Source organism: Rhipicephalus microplus, chromosome 9 (genome assembly GCF_043290135.1).
Source record: "Rhipicephalus microplus isolate Deutch F79 chromosome 9, USDA_Rmic, whole genome shotgun sequence".
NCBI classification, from domain to species: Eukaryota; Metazoa; Arthropoda; class Arachnida; order Ixodida; family Ixodidae; genus Rhipicephalus; species Rhipicephalus microplus.
The window spans coordinates 62,502,663-62,522,988 of NC_134708.1; the positions used below are offsets into that span (position 1 = coordinate 62,502,663).

Sequence of the window (20,326 nt, forward strand, 5' to 3'; positions counted from 1 at the left end):
CGCCCCACTCTCCATCATTCACCCCGTGGATATGCTGCCATTTTTTTTTCTCTGCTTCATAAGTTTATTCTAAAATCAGCTTAATGTTTGATGCAAAGTTCCTTCCAAATTCATTGATGCATTTTTGAAATTTCGTCAAAATGTAGCTACTTGGAAGTCTTGACAGCAATGTTATCAATGTGACAAAAATATAGTGTCAAGGTATTTCACATGATTAGTATAAATATTAAATTTGATCTTGGGATCTCCAAACTCTTTGTTGGATTTTTCTTATTGGTAAACTGAATGTTGAAACAATCCTACATTTAAGTTGATGCGCAGGTTATCCCACAAGAACGAAGCTTTCTCGTGGTCGGCCTGTAATACAGCAGTGAAATAAACACATTTCAAGAGATTATGTTATTCACAGCTATCAGCATAGAGTGTTGTAGTAGATGTAGGGGCAGGTGAACAATCACTTAAAAAAGTAAATATGGCAACGAACTAACAACGGAGCTCTCGGGAACAGCAGATTGCACATGCCCAAGTGACGAGGTTGTGTCATTTATGATGACACATAGTTGGTGGTCCGTCAGATTGTTCTTCAGCCATTCTAGGAGTCTCAAACTCCGAGGAAGAATAACTTGAAAACAATAAGATTATGCGGCACTACACCAAATGCCTTCCTAAAAAATGTCATTAACTTTTGTATTGTCGAAACATGTCGCTCTGTCATGTACGCGCTCGGTTGGGTCGTACATGAAAACCCTGCAAGAAAACCATGTAGAGATGTATGCAAAAAAAATATGGGGAAATGTTTTAAAATGCATGAATATATGCTCAAGTGTTTTACCGGAGACTGATGTTAAAAATATTCCTACGTCTCACATTTTCTTTCATAAGCTTGACTATTTTTCGTGTGTGTGTGTGTTTTTCTCTTTCTTTTTAACTTTCCTCTTCTCTATCCTTCTTTCTTCCCTTATTTCCTATATGCCTCCGCTTCCCTAAGGAGCAGACAGGCTTGGTGCCCCTATAGGTGGCAGTTGTCAGCCTGTTTCTTCCCTATTTCTTCTGTCTGTGTTTTTTATGTACTCAAACTAAATAATATTAATAAATAATTATCGTATCTTAGTCAAGCCTTTGTGTATTGGCAGCAGGCTTCTAGTGTAGTATTGATGGGGAGAGCAATGGGAACTCACATAAGACGTAGTGGATCAGCGCACTGCACTGCCACTGCTACAACGTGAGGATAGACCGAGGTTAGCTTGTATCTAAGTGACCGGTGCAGCAGCTCTGGATTGGTTTGTGCTGGTGAATTCTCATTTTATGCATAGATCACAAGACATGGTGTGCATGTCTGTCTGTATTTTTTTGTCTCTGCTGGTTCCTCATTCGTGGCATCTTTAGGGAAACATCAGTCTCTCATGTCCGTACAAGGAGGGCTGCATTCCTGCCAGCAGTGAACATATGCTAGCAAGTGGAAGACTTGTGAAAAGTCAGCGTTATTTCCCACCGGGCGTGTGTCCCTTTGAGTGCCACCTGTGTCCTGCTGCGTTCACTTAGACCCTTTCAAAGGAGAGTGTCCCTTTCTCTGTGTCCACTGCAATGCATCTTTTTTTGTGCAAAGGGAGCTTGAAAACACATTTGTGCCTGCATAAGAAAATTCACTTTTTCCTTGATATCCATATTTTGTGGGCCAAGTAAGTCTTATAGACCGCATCTGCTTGGGAAGATAAGCACATAAGTAAAAATGGGGGAAAGAAGGGAACTTTTGAAGGCTTGTTTCTTTTGTTTGACACAACCTTATCCAAAACCATTAAATAATGCCCGAAACGGCGACAAAAAATGTAGTAAAATGTTGAACAATGCAAGTTTCTGTTGTTTTGTAGGTTTTGTTACCACCTCAATAAAATTAAAAAGATAATGTTTTAGAAATGATTTTTTAAGATACCTGCAACCATGATGAACGTGTTTCTGTGTTTTTTATTTGCTAAAAATGTTTGTAAAGTGTACGTAAAGCAGGCTTCTTCACGATATGATAAAGTGTGACGAGAAGCCAACCTGAACTCTACAATTGTGTATATGCGTGCAGGGATTATTTATAAGTTGCCAGTTCATAAAAAGGGCTCACAAGTCGTGACGCTAACACGCACAAAAAAAGTTGTTCCACTTGTCATAACTACCAGTGGCGCTGACCAACACTCCTAGTTTTTAAAGGCTAAGGATAAGAATGTTGTAGGTAGCCGGTGGATGTAGCCTTGCATAATTTGCAGGCAATTATCCAACCCGGTTTCCTCTTTGCTATTTGTAGCTAATGTCCTTGGTTTGTTTTTTAACTAAGCACGAACAGGCTCTTAAAATAAAAATCGTGGATAGCGCAACGTAAGCCTGCATAAGACAATGCCCACTGTGCTATTCCACATGCAGTATTGTGCTGGTACTCCAGCTCGCTGCACTATATTTAAAACATAATTGTCACTTATCGCCAGTCATATGCGAGATCTGTAGCATTCAAGAATTTCAAGAGAAGTCGTGACAGCTGTTTCCTGAAGATCGAGTGACCACGCGGAAACACACTCCTAGTTTTAAATGCACTTATATACCTCATAATGTACACGGATGGTGAGAACACCGCTGAAGTAGCTCACGTGGCAGAGTACCGGAAGTGTTATTAGTAGGTTGCAGGGTACATCTCTGCCAGCAATAAGTTCTTTTCGACCACATTACTTTCTTCACATTTACATCATAATTAGTAGTACTTTCTTGTCTGTATCAAATAATGTCGAGTGAAACAATGAAAGACGAGCCCTTGGAAATCTTCTTTTTTCGTTCATGTGAATCTCAGAAGCTAGCAAGATGAACATCCGGGAAGCCTTTCTTCCCAGAAAAAAACTTTAGAAGCTTTGTAAAGCAATTAAGTTACAAATTTCCTTTCTTCTAAGCGCTATTTGAGACCCCAGCAGTTTGTTGATGTCACATGTTGACTTGTAAGCTCTCGATTGGTCGACATACAAGAAAAATCAGCCGTGAACTACTCTGTCATGCAAACACGTGTCTGTCCTGCCGTGTCTCGCATTACTATTGGGTGCAATCATCCAGTTTCGATTGATTTGTATGCTTTTCACTGTGCGAGCGAACATGACAACATGTATAGCCGATAAGTTCGAAATGCAGATGGTTTTAACCCTTCATGCTGACATTGTTAACGCGCTTTGAAAAACAAGTAGGTAGCAAGGGCGAAGTAGCACCTGTACGAATGGTGGTGAAGGTGAGAAACTAACTATCCTGTTGTCTTGGAATTCGGAGTAATTTAGGGGCTTTTTAGGTCGAACTATGTACAGACAATGCAAAGCCCTCTTTCCACTCTTCTGCTCCTTAATTATTGAGCACGCACCTTTTGTATGAAAAAAATGTTCAGGGCTGTTTACAGACAGAAAAGTGAGGAGTACTGAGTTAATTTCACCATTTGAGATATTGCATATAAATTTTGTTAAGTATGATAACACAGCTGTAACTTAATGTCTTGAAAAGTTTTGTTTGTAAATGTGTTGCAGGCAACCTAAACAGAAGGGCCAGAGCAGGGTTGTACATAGTTGATACGTGTGACGCACTGTTTGAATACTAAGAAGATGAAAATGACAGAAATAATTCACACGCGTTCGTGGCACGCTGTTTTGAACATGAAAATGTGTGTGAATTATTTCTGTCATTCTTGACTTCTTAGTATTCAAGCAGTGCGCAACAACTGTCCACTATGCTACAAACTATGCCAGAAAAGCCTTATTTGCTATGTGAAAAGGTTTTAGCTTCTCCTGTAGCTGTACCAGAGTGGTTTTAGTAAAACACGACATGCACTCATATATCATCATCATCATCAGCCTGGCTACGTCCACTGCAGGACAAAGGCCTCTCTCATGTTCCGCCAGCTAATTCGGGCCTGCGCTTGCTGCTCCCAATTCATACCCGAAAACTTCTTAATCTCATCTGCCCACCTAACCTTCTGTCTCCCCCTAACCCGTTTGCCTTCTCTGGGAATCTAGTTAGTTACCCTTAACGACCAGCGATTGTCCTGTCTACGCGCTACATGCCCGGCCATGTCCATTATCTCTTCTTGATTTCATCTATTATATCCTTAACCCCCGTTTGTTCCCAAATCCACTCTGCTCTCTTCTTGTCTCTTCAGGTTACACCTAGCATTTTTCCTTCCAGTGCTTGCTGCGTCGTCCTCAATTTAAGCTGAACCCTATGTGTAAGTCTCCATGTTTCTGCTCCGTAGCTAAGTACCGGCAGGATACAGCTGTTATGTATACCTTCCTCTTGAGGGATAGTGGCAATTCACCTGTCATAATTTGAGAGTGCTTACCAAATGTTCTCCACCCCATTCTTATTCTTCTAGTTACCTCAATCTCGTGGTTCGACTCTGCAATTATTTCCTGCCCTAAGTAGACATAGTCTTTTACAATTTGATGTGCACTATTACCTATCTCGAAGCGCTGCTCTCTTCCGAGGTTGTTGTACATTACTTTCGTTTTCAGCAGATTGATTTTAAGACCCACCTTTCTGCTCTCCTTGTTTAACTCCGTAATCATGAGTTGCAATTCGTCCCCTGAGTTACTCAGCAATGCATGCAATGTCATCGACGAAGCACGGGTTACTAATGTACTCTCCATTAACCCTTATGCCAAACTGTTCTCATTCTAGGCCTCTGAAAACCTCCTGTAAGTACGCGGTAAATAGCATTGGGAATATTGTATCCCCCTTCCTTACACCCTTTTTGATTGGTATTCTGTTGCTTTCTTTATGAAGCAGTATGGTCACAGTTGATCCCTGTAGATTTCTTCCAGGATGTTTATATATGCTTCATCAACGCCCTGATTCCGCAGTGTCTGCACGACTGCTGATATTTCTACTGAATCAAATGCGTTCTCGTAATCTATGAAGGCTACGTGTAGTGGTTGATTATATTCTGAGCATTTCTCTATGCCCTGATTGATAGTATGAATGTGGTCGATTGTTGAGTAGCCTGTTCGAAACCCTGCTTGTTCCTTTGGTTGATTGAATTATAATGTTTTCTTAACTCTGTTAGCAATTACCTTTGTAAATAGCTTGTGTTCTACAGAGAGCAAGCTGATCGGCCTGTAATTCTTCAAGTCCTTGTCATCTCCTTTCTTATGTATTAAGATGATGTTAGCATTCTTCCAAGACTCTGCATGGTACTCTTCTGGTCATGAGGCACATCGTAAACAAGGTGGCTAGGTTTTCTAACACAATCTGTCCTCCATCTTTCAGCAGATTTGATGTTACCTGGTCCTCACTAGCAGCTTTAACTCTTTGCATGCTCTCCTAGGCTTTTCTGACGTATTCTATCATTACTGGTGGGGCGTCATCTGGATTAGTGCTAGTTCTTATAATATTAAGATCATGGTTTCATGGTTGTCCCGGCTACTATACAGATCTTTGTAAAACTCCTCCACTATTTTAATTATCCTATCCATATTGGTAGTTATTTTGCCTTCTTTGTCCCTTAGCGCATACAATATATATATATATATATATATATATATATATATATATATATATATATATATATATATATATATATATATATATATATATATATATATATATATATATATATATATATATATATATATATATATATAATTGCACAGCGCGACGCTGCTGTGCAATTAAGATCAACTGAGAGAGGAAAGAATCGGCTGAGAGAGGAAAAAATAAGTAAGGGGGGAGGGGGGCAGCGCATCACCTCCTGCGACTCCATTCAGCAGCGCCGCGCTCGACTTCTGCTAGGCGCGGTTCATTCCGTAAATAAAACGAATTCTGTTGTGCGCGGTTCATTCCGTTAATTAAAACGGCCTCTTAATTGCACGGCAGCACCACGATCGACTTCTGCTAGGCTCGGTTCATTTCGTTAATAAAAACGGCCAGCGTCGCTCATGCACTCGCGAAATGCACCGTGGATAGCACCAAACTCTTACGAAGAAGCCACAAGTACAAGACAATACTTTTCTGCCAAATTTAGCGGCAGTCTGGCAACAGCCACCAAAAAAACTGGCAACAGACTTATGCAACGCCAAAAGGAACCATACCTGCAATTCCATGTGGTGGATGTAGTAGACGGACGCGCCACATTCATTTTGTAGACTCTTCTGAATAGTTCTGTTCGCCGTTATTGTAGCGCCAACGTGGCTCCGTAGTGTTTGCTGTACATTCAGGCAACTCAATTTATTTCACTTTTGAGCTGAGCGAAAAACGGGTCGGAAATTCGCACTAAACGCAAAGAGTAGTTAGCGACAACTCTCGCAAACGTTTGGAAGCCCCCGACGCTTACGAAAACGAAGCAAAACCTGGCAAATCAGTTCGAAGCAGTATTTTTTTATTAACATGCTCCACTCTAAACGCGGTGCACTCGTCAGAATGCGTGCTTAGTTCAGGACTCTTTGCAGACGTTCAGTCCTCAAAATGAAAAAGATAAATTTAAAGATATGATAACCAATTCATAGCAAGTAATATTTTGTCGCAGAGCGTATAAAGCCATTAGAATGTCGTATAGATCTGATAAATAAAAAGGTCTATTGGTTTTTGAAAAAAAAAATGCATAAAAAATTGTGTGTGCGTCGAATTTGAATTCGAAACCGAACCTAATTGTGCTGCGAACAGCCTGCCACGAGACAGCGCGCAATGCGCGTTTTTTTTTTTTTTTTACCTATTGTTTGTCATTTCATGTTGTGGATGTGGTAGCATATGGTGGTAGTGGGACGCGCCACATTCATTTTGTAGACTCGTCTGAATAGTTTTGTTCGCCGTTATTGTAGCGCCAACGTGGCTTTGACGTTGCGGAGATTCGTCCAGTTCGCCAAACATACTTGAAAACGGGGTCATGTGAGGTATCAGTGACAAGTGGATTCGTGGTATCGACGGTATCAACGCAAAACGTCAAACTCGCACAATAGACAGCACACGCACGGCGAAATGTGTGTAATGCATTACCGTCAAGCAGCCGACATTCGCAGGTGATGTACTGGTATCTATATTATTATTATTTTTTGTCAAGATTCCAAACAAACTGAAGCATGTTGCCTATTTCGGCAAACAGAATCTTGCCCTTATTGCTTTCTTTAACAAACTCAGCGGTTCTTTGGAGTGTGCTCGAATAGTTTCGAGCCCCGAGAAATGTGGGCGGAAAATGTAGTATGATATCGCAATGTAGGAAAGCATGTAATTGCAGCCCTAACTTGTGACTCTTGGAAACAGTGGAATGTGTTTTGAGTACCGACTGTAGAGCTAAGAATGCACTAGGTCAAAATAATCAGGAACACACATCAGCAAGAGTCGCCGTGTGCCTTAGATCTACATCCAGCATTTCCTACTTTCGTTGATCCCATTCTGGGGTTGTGATTATTTTTGTGTGTATTCGTGATGCCGCTTGAATGGCAGCGTGTGTCTCCTTGGTTATATTTATGCGGGTCGTCTTAACGTTGTGACAAGTGTCGAAGTCATGCATTACCAGTGAACCCCATTGTCAGTCTTGCCTAGAATAATTATAACTCGAGAGTCATAACGCTATGATATGCCGTAGAATGCTTTAAAAACTGTGGTAACATATGCAAGTAAAGCACAGGCCATTTGCATTCCTCGATCAGTTAAGTCAGTACCCGATTGAATGAATCAACGATTTTTTGTCAAGGCTGATGTTTCAGCAAAGTTTGTTTACTTTTTTTTAGTATATCAGTACTGGTACTTTCAACAGTGACTGTGCAATTTTAACGTGTGTATTTGCGGACTCAGAGTAAACAATCATGTGAAAAATGTGAAAAAAAAATTTTGCTATTTTGCAGACTTGTTGCTTGCCTGCTAAGGTAATGCCACGTGTGCAGCTCATATGAATACCTGAAACTGTTTTGACAATTTTTTACAAAGGCATTGTGGCATTTGTTTGAGTCGTTCAGATCACTAACAGATTAGGTACTCTGCACATTGGGTGGATTGTTATAATGCATTGAACGTGCATAATACTACCGAACACGGCGTACCATTTTACACTGTTTTTTGCTGTGCAAGCTTTGGCGCATTTTTAAACTACTCAGACTTAGCATTCAGCACGTCACATTCGCAACTAGTCAGGTTTGACTTCTTTAGTGGTGTGGTGGCATGAAGAGGTTGAAAATGTGGTGGAGCATGGCTTCCTTAGTTTATGGTTACTTGGCTGAGGACCGCAGAATACGTGGGTTAGCCCAGAGTGCTCATTCACGAAAGAACTCTCTAGTTTCTAATCACAAATGACTACTTTTATATATAGATGCTTTTCTTATCTTTTTGTTCAAATAAGCTTCACTGATTTCATCCAAGCCACTCAGGGTGAAGCACAAAGCTACATTTAATGCAAATAAGTTCTTTGGAGACCCGCTTGTGGCATCAAGCCACAAGGAAATTCATACGGATTTCACAGGAAGAAAAGCTTCTTAGTGGCTGAAAAAATTCGTCCTGGTTCCAGGATCTAACTAGAACCCGGGACCAACGCCTTACCAGGTCTGTTGCTCTACCAATTGAGCTATTCGGGAAGCTAGCAGTATGCAGCGCAGGGACGAATTCATCGACAACTCAAAGCGCATGCACACAAGTAATGCAGATGAGTTCTGCGATGACGGGAAGGTGGCGAAAGGGTTAAGAAAGGGAGCACGAAATGCTATGCAGCTTCATGCACCATGACACTCCTCATATTCACATTGTAGTTTTACGATGTAAAACTCTGGATATTATTCTAATATTAATTCTAGCTCCGTAGAGCGCAGCATGTGGGTATGGCTCTGACACTACGTGGGAGGAAGTACGATAGCGTAGCAGTACGTCAATGACTGTGAAAGCGTTAGAGGAGTCCTGCAACACGTTTATGAGCCATGATGAAATAGTCCTATTATTAGCGCATGCTGCTTCAAGAATTTTTTAATCAGGCAAGCATGAGAGGCGTTACGGCGATTTTTTGCTTGATTCAAGAGTTTTCCCTCTCTTCTTGTACTACAACTGTGTTGAAAAGTACACCAAGAAAGGGAATGGCACAGGGGCATCAAGATGTATTCTTTCATCAGCATACATCTTGACCTTGCGCACATTTTTTTTCTTTGAACATGTTGCTTACTTTCAGTGCGATTGTGTTAGGGCACGTTGCAGAATCCAGCGGCAGCCCGGTAATCGGCCGCAGTGTTGGGTATGTAAAATCATTTCTAGAAAGAAGAGTGAGGGATTATTACCAAAGTTTTAGAATGAATTGTGAATGCCAGGCCACACACAGCGCTACAGTATTTGGCTGTCGGCAGCATTTTTTGACCGTGCTCAGAAAGTGTAGCAGTGCCCCTTTGAAATATATATATCTGCACCTTGTTGGTACCTGCAATGCCTATATGTTATTGAATTTACTTGAATGCTTACTTGAACTTTGTCTCAATTTTTCATGTAACTCTGGGTGAACAACAGTATACCTGGGACAGCTTATCATTTGGTATAATTATAGTTTCTTGTTAATTATAACTTTGGAGTTGCCTTAGTGAAGACAGATATTCTCGTTTTGTAGTTCACAAGCAGCGAATGGCACTTCACAGACAAGTTGAGTCACCTAAATGCTGGCATGCTTTTATTCTATCAAATGCTTACCACAACTAGGCATCTTTTCAAAATTTTGGTGGCCACATTCATAGGTCAGCAAACCCCCTTATGGATCAGCTTATTCAGACTGACCTAAACTCCGAGCTGCGGGTCCAAGTTTGAGTGAGTCTAGGTGAATGATACCTCGGCGAGCTTGAGTTCAAGTGAGTCCGGCTGAGGTAACATTTAGCGAGTCCAAGTGAGTTTACAAAATATAATTCTTGAGTTAGTTTGTGTGAGCTCCACATTTTAGTGCCACTGTCTGGTCATATGTGCTCAGGTTAATCAGTAATATCAGTCTTATGTTGACTAGCATTTTACATTAAACCCCAGATAGTATTATTGTTAGTAATTTCGTGCCCCTAGAATATTTCATAAACAAATATGAAAGCCAGTACTAACAATTCAGTCTTGGCTATTTATTGCCGTTCTTGCTGTTTTTATGCTCCTGTGTGTGCAGAGCACTTCAGGGACCTGGGATGCCATATGCTGTTGCTTTCGTAGCTTGCCGTAATGCAGGTAAACCACAAATGGCATAGCCATCTGTACCATATCGAGTGCGGGCTCGTGATGAAGCTACGGTGGTGGTTGGCAATGTGCCTGAGGGTCTTCATTTAAGGCTGGATTTATACACCAACCTTGTCCTTGTTCTTTCTTGTCCTTCATAATATTGTGTCCGCCTCAGTGGTGGAGCAGTTGAGGTCCTGCAGCAGTAATCCAAGCAATTTTTTGTACAGCTTTATTAAAGGAATGCATTTCATCAGAGCAGTTTATTGGGCAAGCCGTTGTGCTTCCATCTAGACCTAATAAAGGCATGACAGAAAGCGGGCACAAAAAAAGGATATTTGCACTTTTATTAGTTCATCAAGGAAGCTTATTATTACCTGTAGAATCTACTGCTTGTGCGAATTGAGGCTAGCCCGCTGCTTTTGTGCGGGCTTTGCCGCCTTTTCTGCTGTTTTCATGTCCCGATATGACTCTCCGCTTTTGTGCGAGTGAAGCTTGGTGCCAACGAATATTTGTGATAGGGCCGCATTATTCTTGTACTAAGACGCTTAGCAGATGATGAAAGAGTTAAATTGATTGTACCTGCAAACGAGCCATGAAGGAATGAAAGGCGGTTAACTTTTCTCCAAGCTTCCAGTGCCGTAATGTTATTGAGCTTTATTAAATTTGTAGGGGAATCCGGGCTTTTTTATATGCCAAATGTAAATTTCATGGCTTTAACTGAACATTTTTTAGTTGCAAAACATCTTTTTGATAGTGCAGATCCCACACAGTTGATGCGTACTCCAATTTAGACCTCACACAGGCATTGCAAGATATAAGTTTTATGCCACTGGGTGCTTTCCAAAGTTTTCTTTTAAGAAGCCACAGTTTCTGGAGACAGGCTGCACAAATATCGGATTGTCCTTGATTGAAAAATAGAGAAGAATTCAAAGAAATAAGTGATAAAACACTTTGGTTTGGTCTACAATTGAACCCAGGCTAACTGCATTGCAAGCAGGCGTTCTACCACAGAGCCACTGTGTGAATGTAACGTAGTGTGTAAAAACACTGTGTGAATGTAACGTAGTGGGAGGAGTCTTCTTGACGCGTGTAATGTTAGTTGGCAGACGCATGGGGTCGCTCTCAGGTTCAGAAAGTGAAAAAGAATGGGTGTTTACAAAGACCACATATTAAAAAGCATTCAGTCTTATTTAAGCATCAGCTGCAAAAGTATCAACATAAGGATAAACTGCGTTGGTTCGCACGTTGCCTTACAAGTGTGTAGTGTGCACTTATCTGATTTGCAAAGTGAATAATTGTGGCATATCGGGCACTTGGCTGTACTTGCAGTATGCATTCCAAGATAGTTTGAAACGGCCAATTTTGTGTGCACAGTTGTTCGTTTTCTAGCAGCATGGTTGAGGCATGCACCAAGAAGCAAAGCTAGGGTAACAGTTGAGAAGGAATTGAGCATGGGGCCTAATCACGTTACTGCGTTTTATTCTTGCAGGCAAAGCTCAAGCATTTTTCTTTGTATTTGTTGTTCGAACTTGGGTTTTACATTCAGTGAAATCGCAAGCGAGTGCATGGGTTGCCTTTCGCAGCAGCTGTGTTAACTATTTAGCTCGTAATACTCAATTCATGCAATGGTCGAGGAATTCGGGCTTATGGCATTATTTTTTGAGAGAAGAGCGAGTGATTGCTAGCAGCCCTCCAGATGTAATTGGAAATTTCAGGTCACATGCTGCGCTCTAGTGTCTGGTTGACATGCTTTTAGGAGCCTCAACTGCCAATCGACAGATGATAAGGCCAAGTAAATTATACGGCATAGTTTGTAGTAATTGTGATATAAATGTAGAGAAAGTAAAGTGGGCAAAAAGATGACTTTCCAGCAGGAAGCAGACTTTCAACTTTCAGATTTAGCGTCAAAAGTCCTACGAATTGAGCTACTGTGCAGCCATCACCCCGCACTCGTCATCGTGCATATCCGTGAATTTAACCTTGGGAGTGTTAACACCAATTGCAGCCATTATGGTGAGTGTAGAACACACTTTTTCTGCTTCCTAGTGCTTTATAGCATAGGATCTTTTTATGAGCTGGCAGCTGACCAATAATCGTGAAGGCATGCTACCTGAAGGCATCAAATCTGCCAAAACGAGACCCTCGCTTTGAATTTAAGAAATGAGGGAAATTTTAAGGGCTTGTTTTTTGTTAGATACAATGTGAATTAGAACAGACAATAATTGCCTATTCTCATTAATACTGGCTAAAAAAACAAGCCCCTGAAATTCTCATTCTTTTCTTTATTCACTGTAAAAAAAGACATTTCAGTTTTAATACATAACTTTTGTAAGCTATTCAGAATGATCGAATAAATAATTTTCGGAGAAATAAAAGAATTTCTTCTGTAGTACAATTTGAAACCTCAGACAATCTTTGACTTTCCTTCTGTATTTTTAAAGTTACAGTACATGCTGATTTTAACTCAAGACTTCTTGTGCATCCAAGTCTCAAATGAAACTGAACCTGCAATAGCGTCAGTGTCAACAATTGGCAGTCATCTGACAAAACATAAGTTACATGACCTTTTTTTTTTATTCTTCACGTGGATGCACTACAATCAATTTTTAACACATTGAAGAGAACCGTTGAACCGTTTTAGGCTGAAGTCAGCAACATCATTCTAACATGTTGGAGATTTGCTTGCTTCGTTGGAATAGCTGCCAAGGAGTTTTTAAAGAGTGGGCCACTATGAAGTCTGTGATAACTTGAAAAATCAAATTATTATTGATTACTTTTGATTATAATCTCAAACCATCACAATTGCTTACTTTTGGTTCATGATAATTATACAGGGGGTATCCAGTTTTAAAGGAAAGTCTTGCTCCCTTCACACATTCAGGAACATGTGGGTGGCAAATTTTCATTCCGATTGGGCTATCAGAAGTACTAAAAATATCATGTCCAAATTAAAGAAGTTGGCCTAACATGGACCTTAATAAAAACGCATTTTAAAGGTGTAAGTGGAAAGCATCTATGTGCAAAATGTATGCTTTTTAAGGTGATTTCTTCCATCATGAGAGCTTGTCAATTATTGTTATTTTGAGCATGTGGTTTCAGTGAACTCCTTATGCAAAAACGCACTGGCAAGCAGCCAGGTGATAATATTGAGGGGACTCTAGAGAACGAGCTCTTTTTTGTTTCAGTAGTCTCCTTGTACTATTTGAAAGTGACATTAACCTACTTTGATTTTAATAATAATCTCCAGTTTTCTTGGGTTTTTTTTTGTCGTGAAACTAGAGAAACTAAACTTGTTATAGAAAGTTATCAAAAATGAAAAACATGTAATTTTGAATAAAAAACTTGCATTTTAAGTCTCAGGGCATTTCTTCTTAAGCTGGTGTGGGCATTGTTTTGTTCGACATTGAAAGAGATTCAATTATTTAAAGATGCCAAAGGGGTCTTCTAAATGTTCCATCAATGTGTAGCCGTTGTATTTGTTCAGGATAACCAGTTATGCAAGCCGATAATGTGCAATGTATACATGTGTGTCGTCATGTAGGCTGCTGAAACATTGTAGTGAATAATTTACTTCTGATATTCCACTATATCTTCATGCTTTTACTCAAATTGCTTAAAATATTGTCAAATACATGAAGTATGCTAATGTGTAGAAAGTAACAATTCATTGTTTTATGCATAAAAATGTGCATGTGCTTTTCACCACATAAAATGGCAATGCTACTATAGCCATTAAAAGGCAGTAATACCATCTAGCAGTAGTACTATTTTACATGCCTAACAGTAGTACTATTTCACATGCAGTAATACTATTTCACAAGTAGCAATATCGAATGAAGCTTTTGCTGCTTGGCATTGTACTTGTAATTTTTTTAACTAAGTCCAATATATTGTTCAAAGCTTTACAGCCTATTGTAACAAAGAAGATGTCTTATTTGTCACTGTTTAACTATAGTGTCTGCATATCATTCAAGTCGGATGTCTACGTAGTGGCAGCAGGCAGCTGCATTGACTAAGTATAGTACTTATGCACTGAAATATGGCAGCTTGGGTGACACATGTTTTCGATTGTTCTACTGCTAGCACTTCAGCAACATGTTTTTACCGGAAAACGTTGCCCCAGAATGTTGCTTACGTACGCAGCAACACTTCTTGATTGCCTGCTACTGCAGTCCTGTTTCATGCAGCATGTGGCGTATGGTTTGCAATACCATTTTGTTCTCCTCGTTTCTTTGCAGGTTCTTTGCATTTGGCGTCCCGTGTGCAGTGCCATTTGCTCATGTCCGTACAAGGTGGACTGCATTCCTTCTGGCAGTGCACCGACGTGATCAAGGACAGGAGAAACGTGAAAAGACACCTTTGCATTCACCTAAGCAATCATTTCTTCCAGTACTGCATGGGCTCAACCAAATTTACTCGGAGCAGCAGTCTCAGTGTGTTCATATTCGCACAAAATTGCTCCACTTTTCCTGTGTTCACTGAACCTATGTGACCCAAGACAGCAGAAATATATTTACCCACTTGTGATCAGCCAGAACCGTGATGTCAAAATTACCTCATTGAACGCAAAAAAAATTTTTCCAGTTTCTTGGTAGCTTCGTCCAATCGAATTTTGTTTCATATATTTCATGGGTTCAGTTTTTATAGAATATTTTTTGTTTGGGCTGCATTTTAAGCAGGGGTGCAACAGCTGCGCCAATTGTGCCAATTGCACCAATTTGATACAATTCCACATTGTTGCACCAAGCTCCGCCAAAACCATGAAATTTGCTGAAATTACGCTGCGCTAAAATGCCCGACCTGCCTCAAAGTTATCTCAGGCGAGCTAATTTTAGCGAGAAATCAAACTAAGCGTGCAGACCCTAACCTTAAACTACGGTGTAATTTAGATGCTCGTTAAATGAGGACACTCGCGAGCTGGATTGACCAGTTAAAGTATAAAGAACAACGTAAGAACAATGTACGCCCATCGGTCCGCTGACCACAGCAGATACCTATAGGCGAGACGACTGAACTTGTGGGGTCTCGGCGAGGCGAACGAGCGCATCGCCACGCCACGCTCTTGGAGTAAACGGACACAGCAGACGCGGTCGGTACAAAGCACACAACATACATACATTTATTAACTAATTTAGATGACGATATCGTCCGCCGAATGATACATCAATTATAATTAACACGCTACCATACAAACAACATAACGCAGTGATGCACTAAACACACAATAACATGATAAACACACACTAACACACCCAACACACTAACACATACCCAAGGCGGCGTCGCCAAACGCCTGACTTTCCACGTGGGACTCCGGCGCGAAGCCCGCGGTGCCGAGCACCGGGGACCCACGCTACAGACAACCGTTCGCGGCAGCCGCCACGCGCAGAAGAGGCTCGCTCAACTCTCGCCCACCACCAAGGCCTGCCTTCCGCCAGGGGCCACCACCGGCGCTGCCACTCTACCAACAGTGGTACTCAGAGCGAACACAACGCCATCTATCGCCCGGTGGTGGTCACCACCGAAATAACGCCCTGGGGCGAGACACGTGCGCCACGCGGCGCAGACAACTTTACAGGGGGGGTGTCAGCACCCCCACATTTCCCCAACCTTAAATCAAACCATATCCCGAAATCAGAAATTAGCTACACAAGCTTTAACAAAAAAATGATATCGCACGACCATAATGTCCTTGCACCACGACACCGCCGCTGGTCGACACTGCTGCACTCTCCGGCTAGACTTCACCTCAGTACCGGCCCCGCAACAGCAACATTGCCGTCGGCGCGACGATCCGTCGCTAGCGCCGACACGTCTTCCAGTTGCGACCAGCACTCACGAGGGCGCCGGACTGCAGGCAGTTGCGCAGGTCCCAGGCATCTCCATCGCCCGACCTCACGACCGCATTCCTGGCCAGCGACGCTGACGATGTGCTGGACAGCCGGCCGTGGATGACATCCCTCCCGCTGAATACATCAATAACAACAAAAAAAAACTTGAAAGACAACAATCAAACAGGTCCTCGGAAAGGGAGCTTCGAGCTGTTCGTCCACGTGGTACGTTGGTCAGTACTGCTAGCTAATACATCGGTGGCGGCCGAGACGCCCATCAAAATAAAACAAAAATCACTTCTCCTAACTCGTGCTCACAAGAAAAAAAAAGTGAGGGAAGCAGAGCGCAACACCTCAACGCCACGATCCACCTCGTTGTGCCACGTGCGACAGGCGGCTGCGCAGAGCTTTAGGCCTAATGAGTCGCTCGGCAACAACCGGCATCCACCCAGCACCCAGCCTAGGCGAAGAAGAGGCAGCCGCGAGGAGACGTCCACTCTGTGAGGTGGCCCTATCGCTCGCCGCACACAGCAGCTTACCGAGCGATCGGCGTCCACCGCCCCGGGCGGTGTCACGACGCCTCGGCGTCGAGCCACAATACCAGACAGCAACGACGCCCGGCTCCCTGAGCCCAAAGATATAGAAGAAGCTATTTACAGAAAATCGGACCACCCACGAGGCTTCCGTACTCACTCGCTTCGGGCCTGGCCTACAAACCACGTGCTCTAGGCCTTGCTCACCCCAGGATGCGGACCACATGGCTCTCGTCCTAATTCAACAACGTTTTTGAAAACTAACAACAACAAAAAAGAACAACACTTGCGAGCAAAAAATAAATAGAAAGTCAACCTGCCGACAAATTCAAACACGTTACAAGACCAATCTCCTCGCTTCTCAACAAAGCACACCACCGACGCTAGCAAAGAAGTCCCCCCTAGGCCTACTCTACTCCGGCTCTAACAAAATCCCTGTATTGAACCACAAAAGCTGTCGTCCGATACTCCAAGAGCCCCACGTTGGGCGCCAGTGTGGGGTCTCGGCGAGGCGAACGAGCGCATCGCCACGCCACGCTCTTGGAGTAAACGGACACAGCAGACGCGGTCGGTACAAAGCACACAACATACATACATTTATTAACTAATTTAGACGACGATATCGTCCGCCGAATGATACATCAATTATAATTAACACGCTACCATACAAACAACATAACGCAGTGATGCACTAAACACACAATAACATGATAAACACACACTAACACACCCAACACACTAACACATAGCCAAGGCGGCGTCGCCAAACGCCTGACATTCCACGTGGGACTCCGGCGCAAAGCCCGCGGTGCCGAGCACCGGGGACCCACGCTACAGACAACCGTTCGCGGCAGCCGCCACGCGCAGAAGAGGCTCGCTCAACTCTCGCCCACCACCAAGGCCTGCCTTCCGCCAGGGGCCACCACCGGCGCTGCCACTCTACCAACAGTGGTACTCAGAGCGAACACAACGCCATCTATCGCCCGGTGGTGGTCACCACCGAAATAACGCCCTGGGGCGAGACACGTGCGCCACGCGGCGCAGACAACTTTACAGGGGGGGTGTCAGCACCCCCACAAACTTCACGAGAAAAAAAAATGCATTGCTGTGGCCACCAGCATTGCACGGAAAATATGCATTTCCTAGTTGGAAAACGCGGTTATGGCATGTTAGGAACGCATGTCGCATTTTTCGCGTGCGGTCAAAGTCGACGTGCTGTAAAGGTCATTGTTGCCAACCACTGTGTTGGTTGCCGTAGCAGTGGCACTTCACACAATTTTCGGGCTTGAAGTTGCGTCGTTGCGGTGATAGATATCTGGCGCCGGGCCAACAGGCGCACATCGTTGTTACTTTATCTCCTTGAATGCACCTTGCAAGCGAACTGAGAAATTGTCCCCATCATGAAAGAAAAAAACAATCGGGTGAGTGGGGGGGGGGGGGGGGGGTGTTAGCACTTCGACATATGCTTGGCCTTGTTCTAACCAGCGCAGGATGGTTTATAAGGCACCTCCGCTGCAGTACACCAGTGCACCGCTGAAACGTGTACATGATTTGGAAGGGGCTGTTGGCGCTATTCATGGGACACAGCACATTTTATTCAATGCCGATGTGTGTATGTGCCGCATAATTGAGCGCTAGTATGATTGCTGATGTCTAAAAAAGGCACTGGCAGTCATTTGGAGCAGGCAATGACATATTGTGTGTCCGTTTTTTTTTTCGTTTTTTTTTTGCCACCCCTACTTTTTGGTCTTGCAAATCTCCCGTATTTTAGGGTCGCCAGCTTGGCAGAGCCACAATTGCATTCGCAGAGTCTGTCAAAGGATTCAGCAGGTGTGGCACATACTAACGGGAACTTCATCATTATTTGCTCAGTGAGGTAATTCAGAATACTACTTTTATTGAAATAGCAGTTCTCATGTTTACTCTGCACTATTTAGGTGGGTTTAATGTGTTGTACATATATTTTATTTTTAAATGTTAGCATTCTTTTTTACACTGCTCTAAATTTGATCTTTAGTGATAAAAATTTAGTTTTTTTCCCGTAACCTGCTTCAAATTTGGATTTTACTGTTCCAAAATTAACATTTTGCTGCTCCAAACATTGCACCAAATTTTGTTTTCACTTTTGTACCCCTGTTATAAATAATTCTGTCACAAAAAGGAATGCAGAAAGAGCTTACAGAGCATTCATTCATTTAATGCTGACTATTGCATTTGCAAAATCCTATCCTGTTAACAAGACAACCATAATTTTTTCTGACAGTCGTAGTTAACCGCAGTGTTCTTTTTTCCACCCCTGAATATGACCATTGGTTGTCATTGTAAAAGATTTGTAGGTGAAGTGTTCACATCTGATTCACTTTTAATTTACCACTTGAATCACTTATACACCTTTTTGTTTCGAATTCATCTTTGTGCTGATTTAATTCGCTTTTTGCACTAAATAACATTTGTTGTAATTTTACTTTTAATTTTTTTTTTCAAGTGCCTTAGGAATGGAGTTTGCTATACTGTGGGGCCTAGAAAGAAATGCGTTATTGTGAATACAGGTCGGATTTACCCATTTCTTGCATTGAAAACAGTTAATTGCTTGAATCTTGCGGAGAAAAAATTTGTTTGTCACTTGAGAACCTTCAAAATTTAGCAGAATGTCGTAAGAGTGGCAGTGGTGTTGGGGACGTATGTGGATACACACAAACTCGTCCAGCCATCAAATTTAGTGCAATACATTGCTACTTCCAATCGTGCCCGCACAATCTCGAAGGTTCGATAGCCTCCCGTGCGAACTCGAGATTTTACATGTGTTCGTGCCTCAAACAGTCGTGCATGTTGACGTCTTCGGGCCTGGCTCCTTGACCAAGTCCTGTCTCTGTCTAGTGCACCTTTTTTAGGATGTCTCATGTGAAGATATGGCTTGCATGACGTGGCAGGTGCATGTAAACACAGTATAGCAACGGTTGCGGAAAAAAACCTTACGGAAAGCCATGTGTAATTTGAAGGTCAATGCACACGAAGGGGTATTAATGCCTCAGAGGGTCATGCATATGATCTCGGAGGCTATCATTTGCTGCTGATGGTCAACTTGCGGTGCGGCACACATGCCTGCTCTTGGGTTCTCACGTGAACGCGTGATTGCCACGTCTTGCGCGACAGCATTGCTAGCATGCGTTTCTATCAAACATCGTGGGTTTCGGGATGTGAAACCCCAGATATTAGTTCATGTATTGCATGTCACTTCACATTTGTCAACTTCATTCATCCTACTGCATGTTATACAGATTGCACTTCTCTAGCATTCATTCATCATCATTAGTGTAGTTTCGTGAAGAGTGGCTCAAATACCTCTTTTTTGTTATCCTTAGAAAAGGAGTATTCATTTTGGCACCATTTGCCTAAAAATGTCCTAGAAGAACGTCATCCATGTCTAAAATTGATTTTTATGCTGGCAGAAATCATAAACTTCACTCCTGCATCTGTGTTACAATATTTATGTAGTCTTTTGAATAGGCTTTTCTTATTTGTTTTCTGCAGCATACTCTGACTGCATTTTCATTTAATCTATCTTAGTTAGCTTAGGAATTACGGGTTTCCAGTAGAAAGCTCCAGGTCAAGAAAATTATAACCTTCTCCCTCCCCTTATTTGCACCATTGTACAGTACAGTACACTGTTAAAGAGAACAGTTTGAGGAGCACCTTTAATATTGTGACCACCTAATTCCAGGCAGATGAGGAAACATTTTTCGTGCACAGCACTGGTCAGTCACAAAAAAGTCTACTCTGGCTGAAAGTTGTGTTGTCAAAATCATATTGATT

General features: G+C 42.3%; 1 protein-coding gene across 3 annotated transcripts in view; it reads left to right on the top strand.

The window, feature by feature from the left end:
* Positions 1 to 20,326, top strand: part of LOC119163286 (uncharacterized) — a 78,516-nt gene that overhangs the window by 37,222 nt on the left and 20,968 nt on the right. For 2 of the 3 annotated variants that reach the window (XR_012886168.1, XM_075873725.1), the window contains exons 1-2: positions 6,741 to 7,013; positions 14,388 to 14,494. Coding sequence is in view for 2 of the 3 variants with exons in the window: in XM_075873725.1 (XP_075729840.1) it covers positions 6,973 to 7,013; positions 14,388 to 14,494 (148 nt within the window). In the remaining variant the exon portion in view is untranslated. Of the gene's footprint in view, positions 1 to 6,740; positions 7,014 to 14,387; positions 14,495 to 20,326 lie in introns of those variants that run through there. The other variant, XM_075873726.1, reaches the window with a different exon arrangement.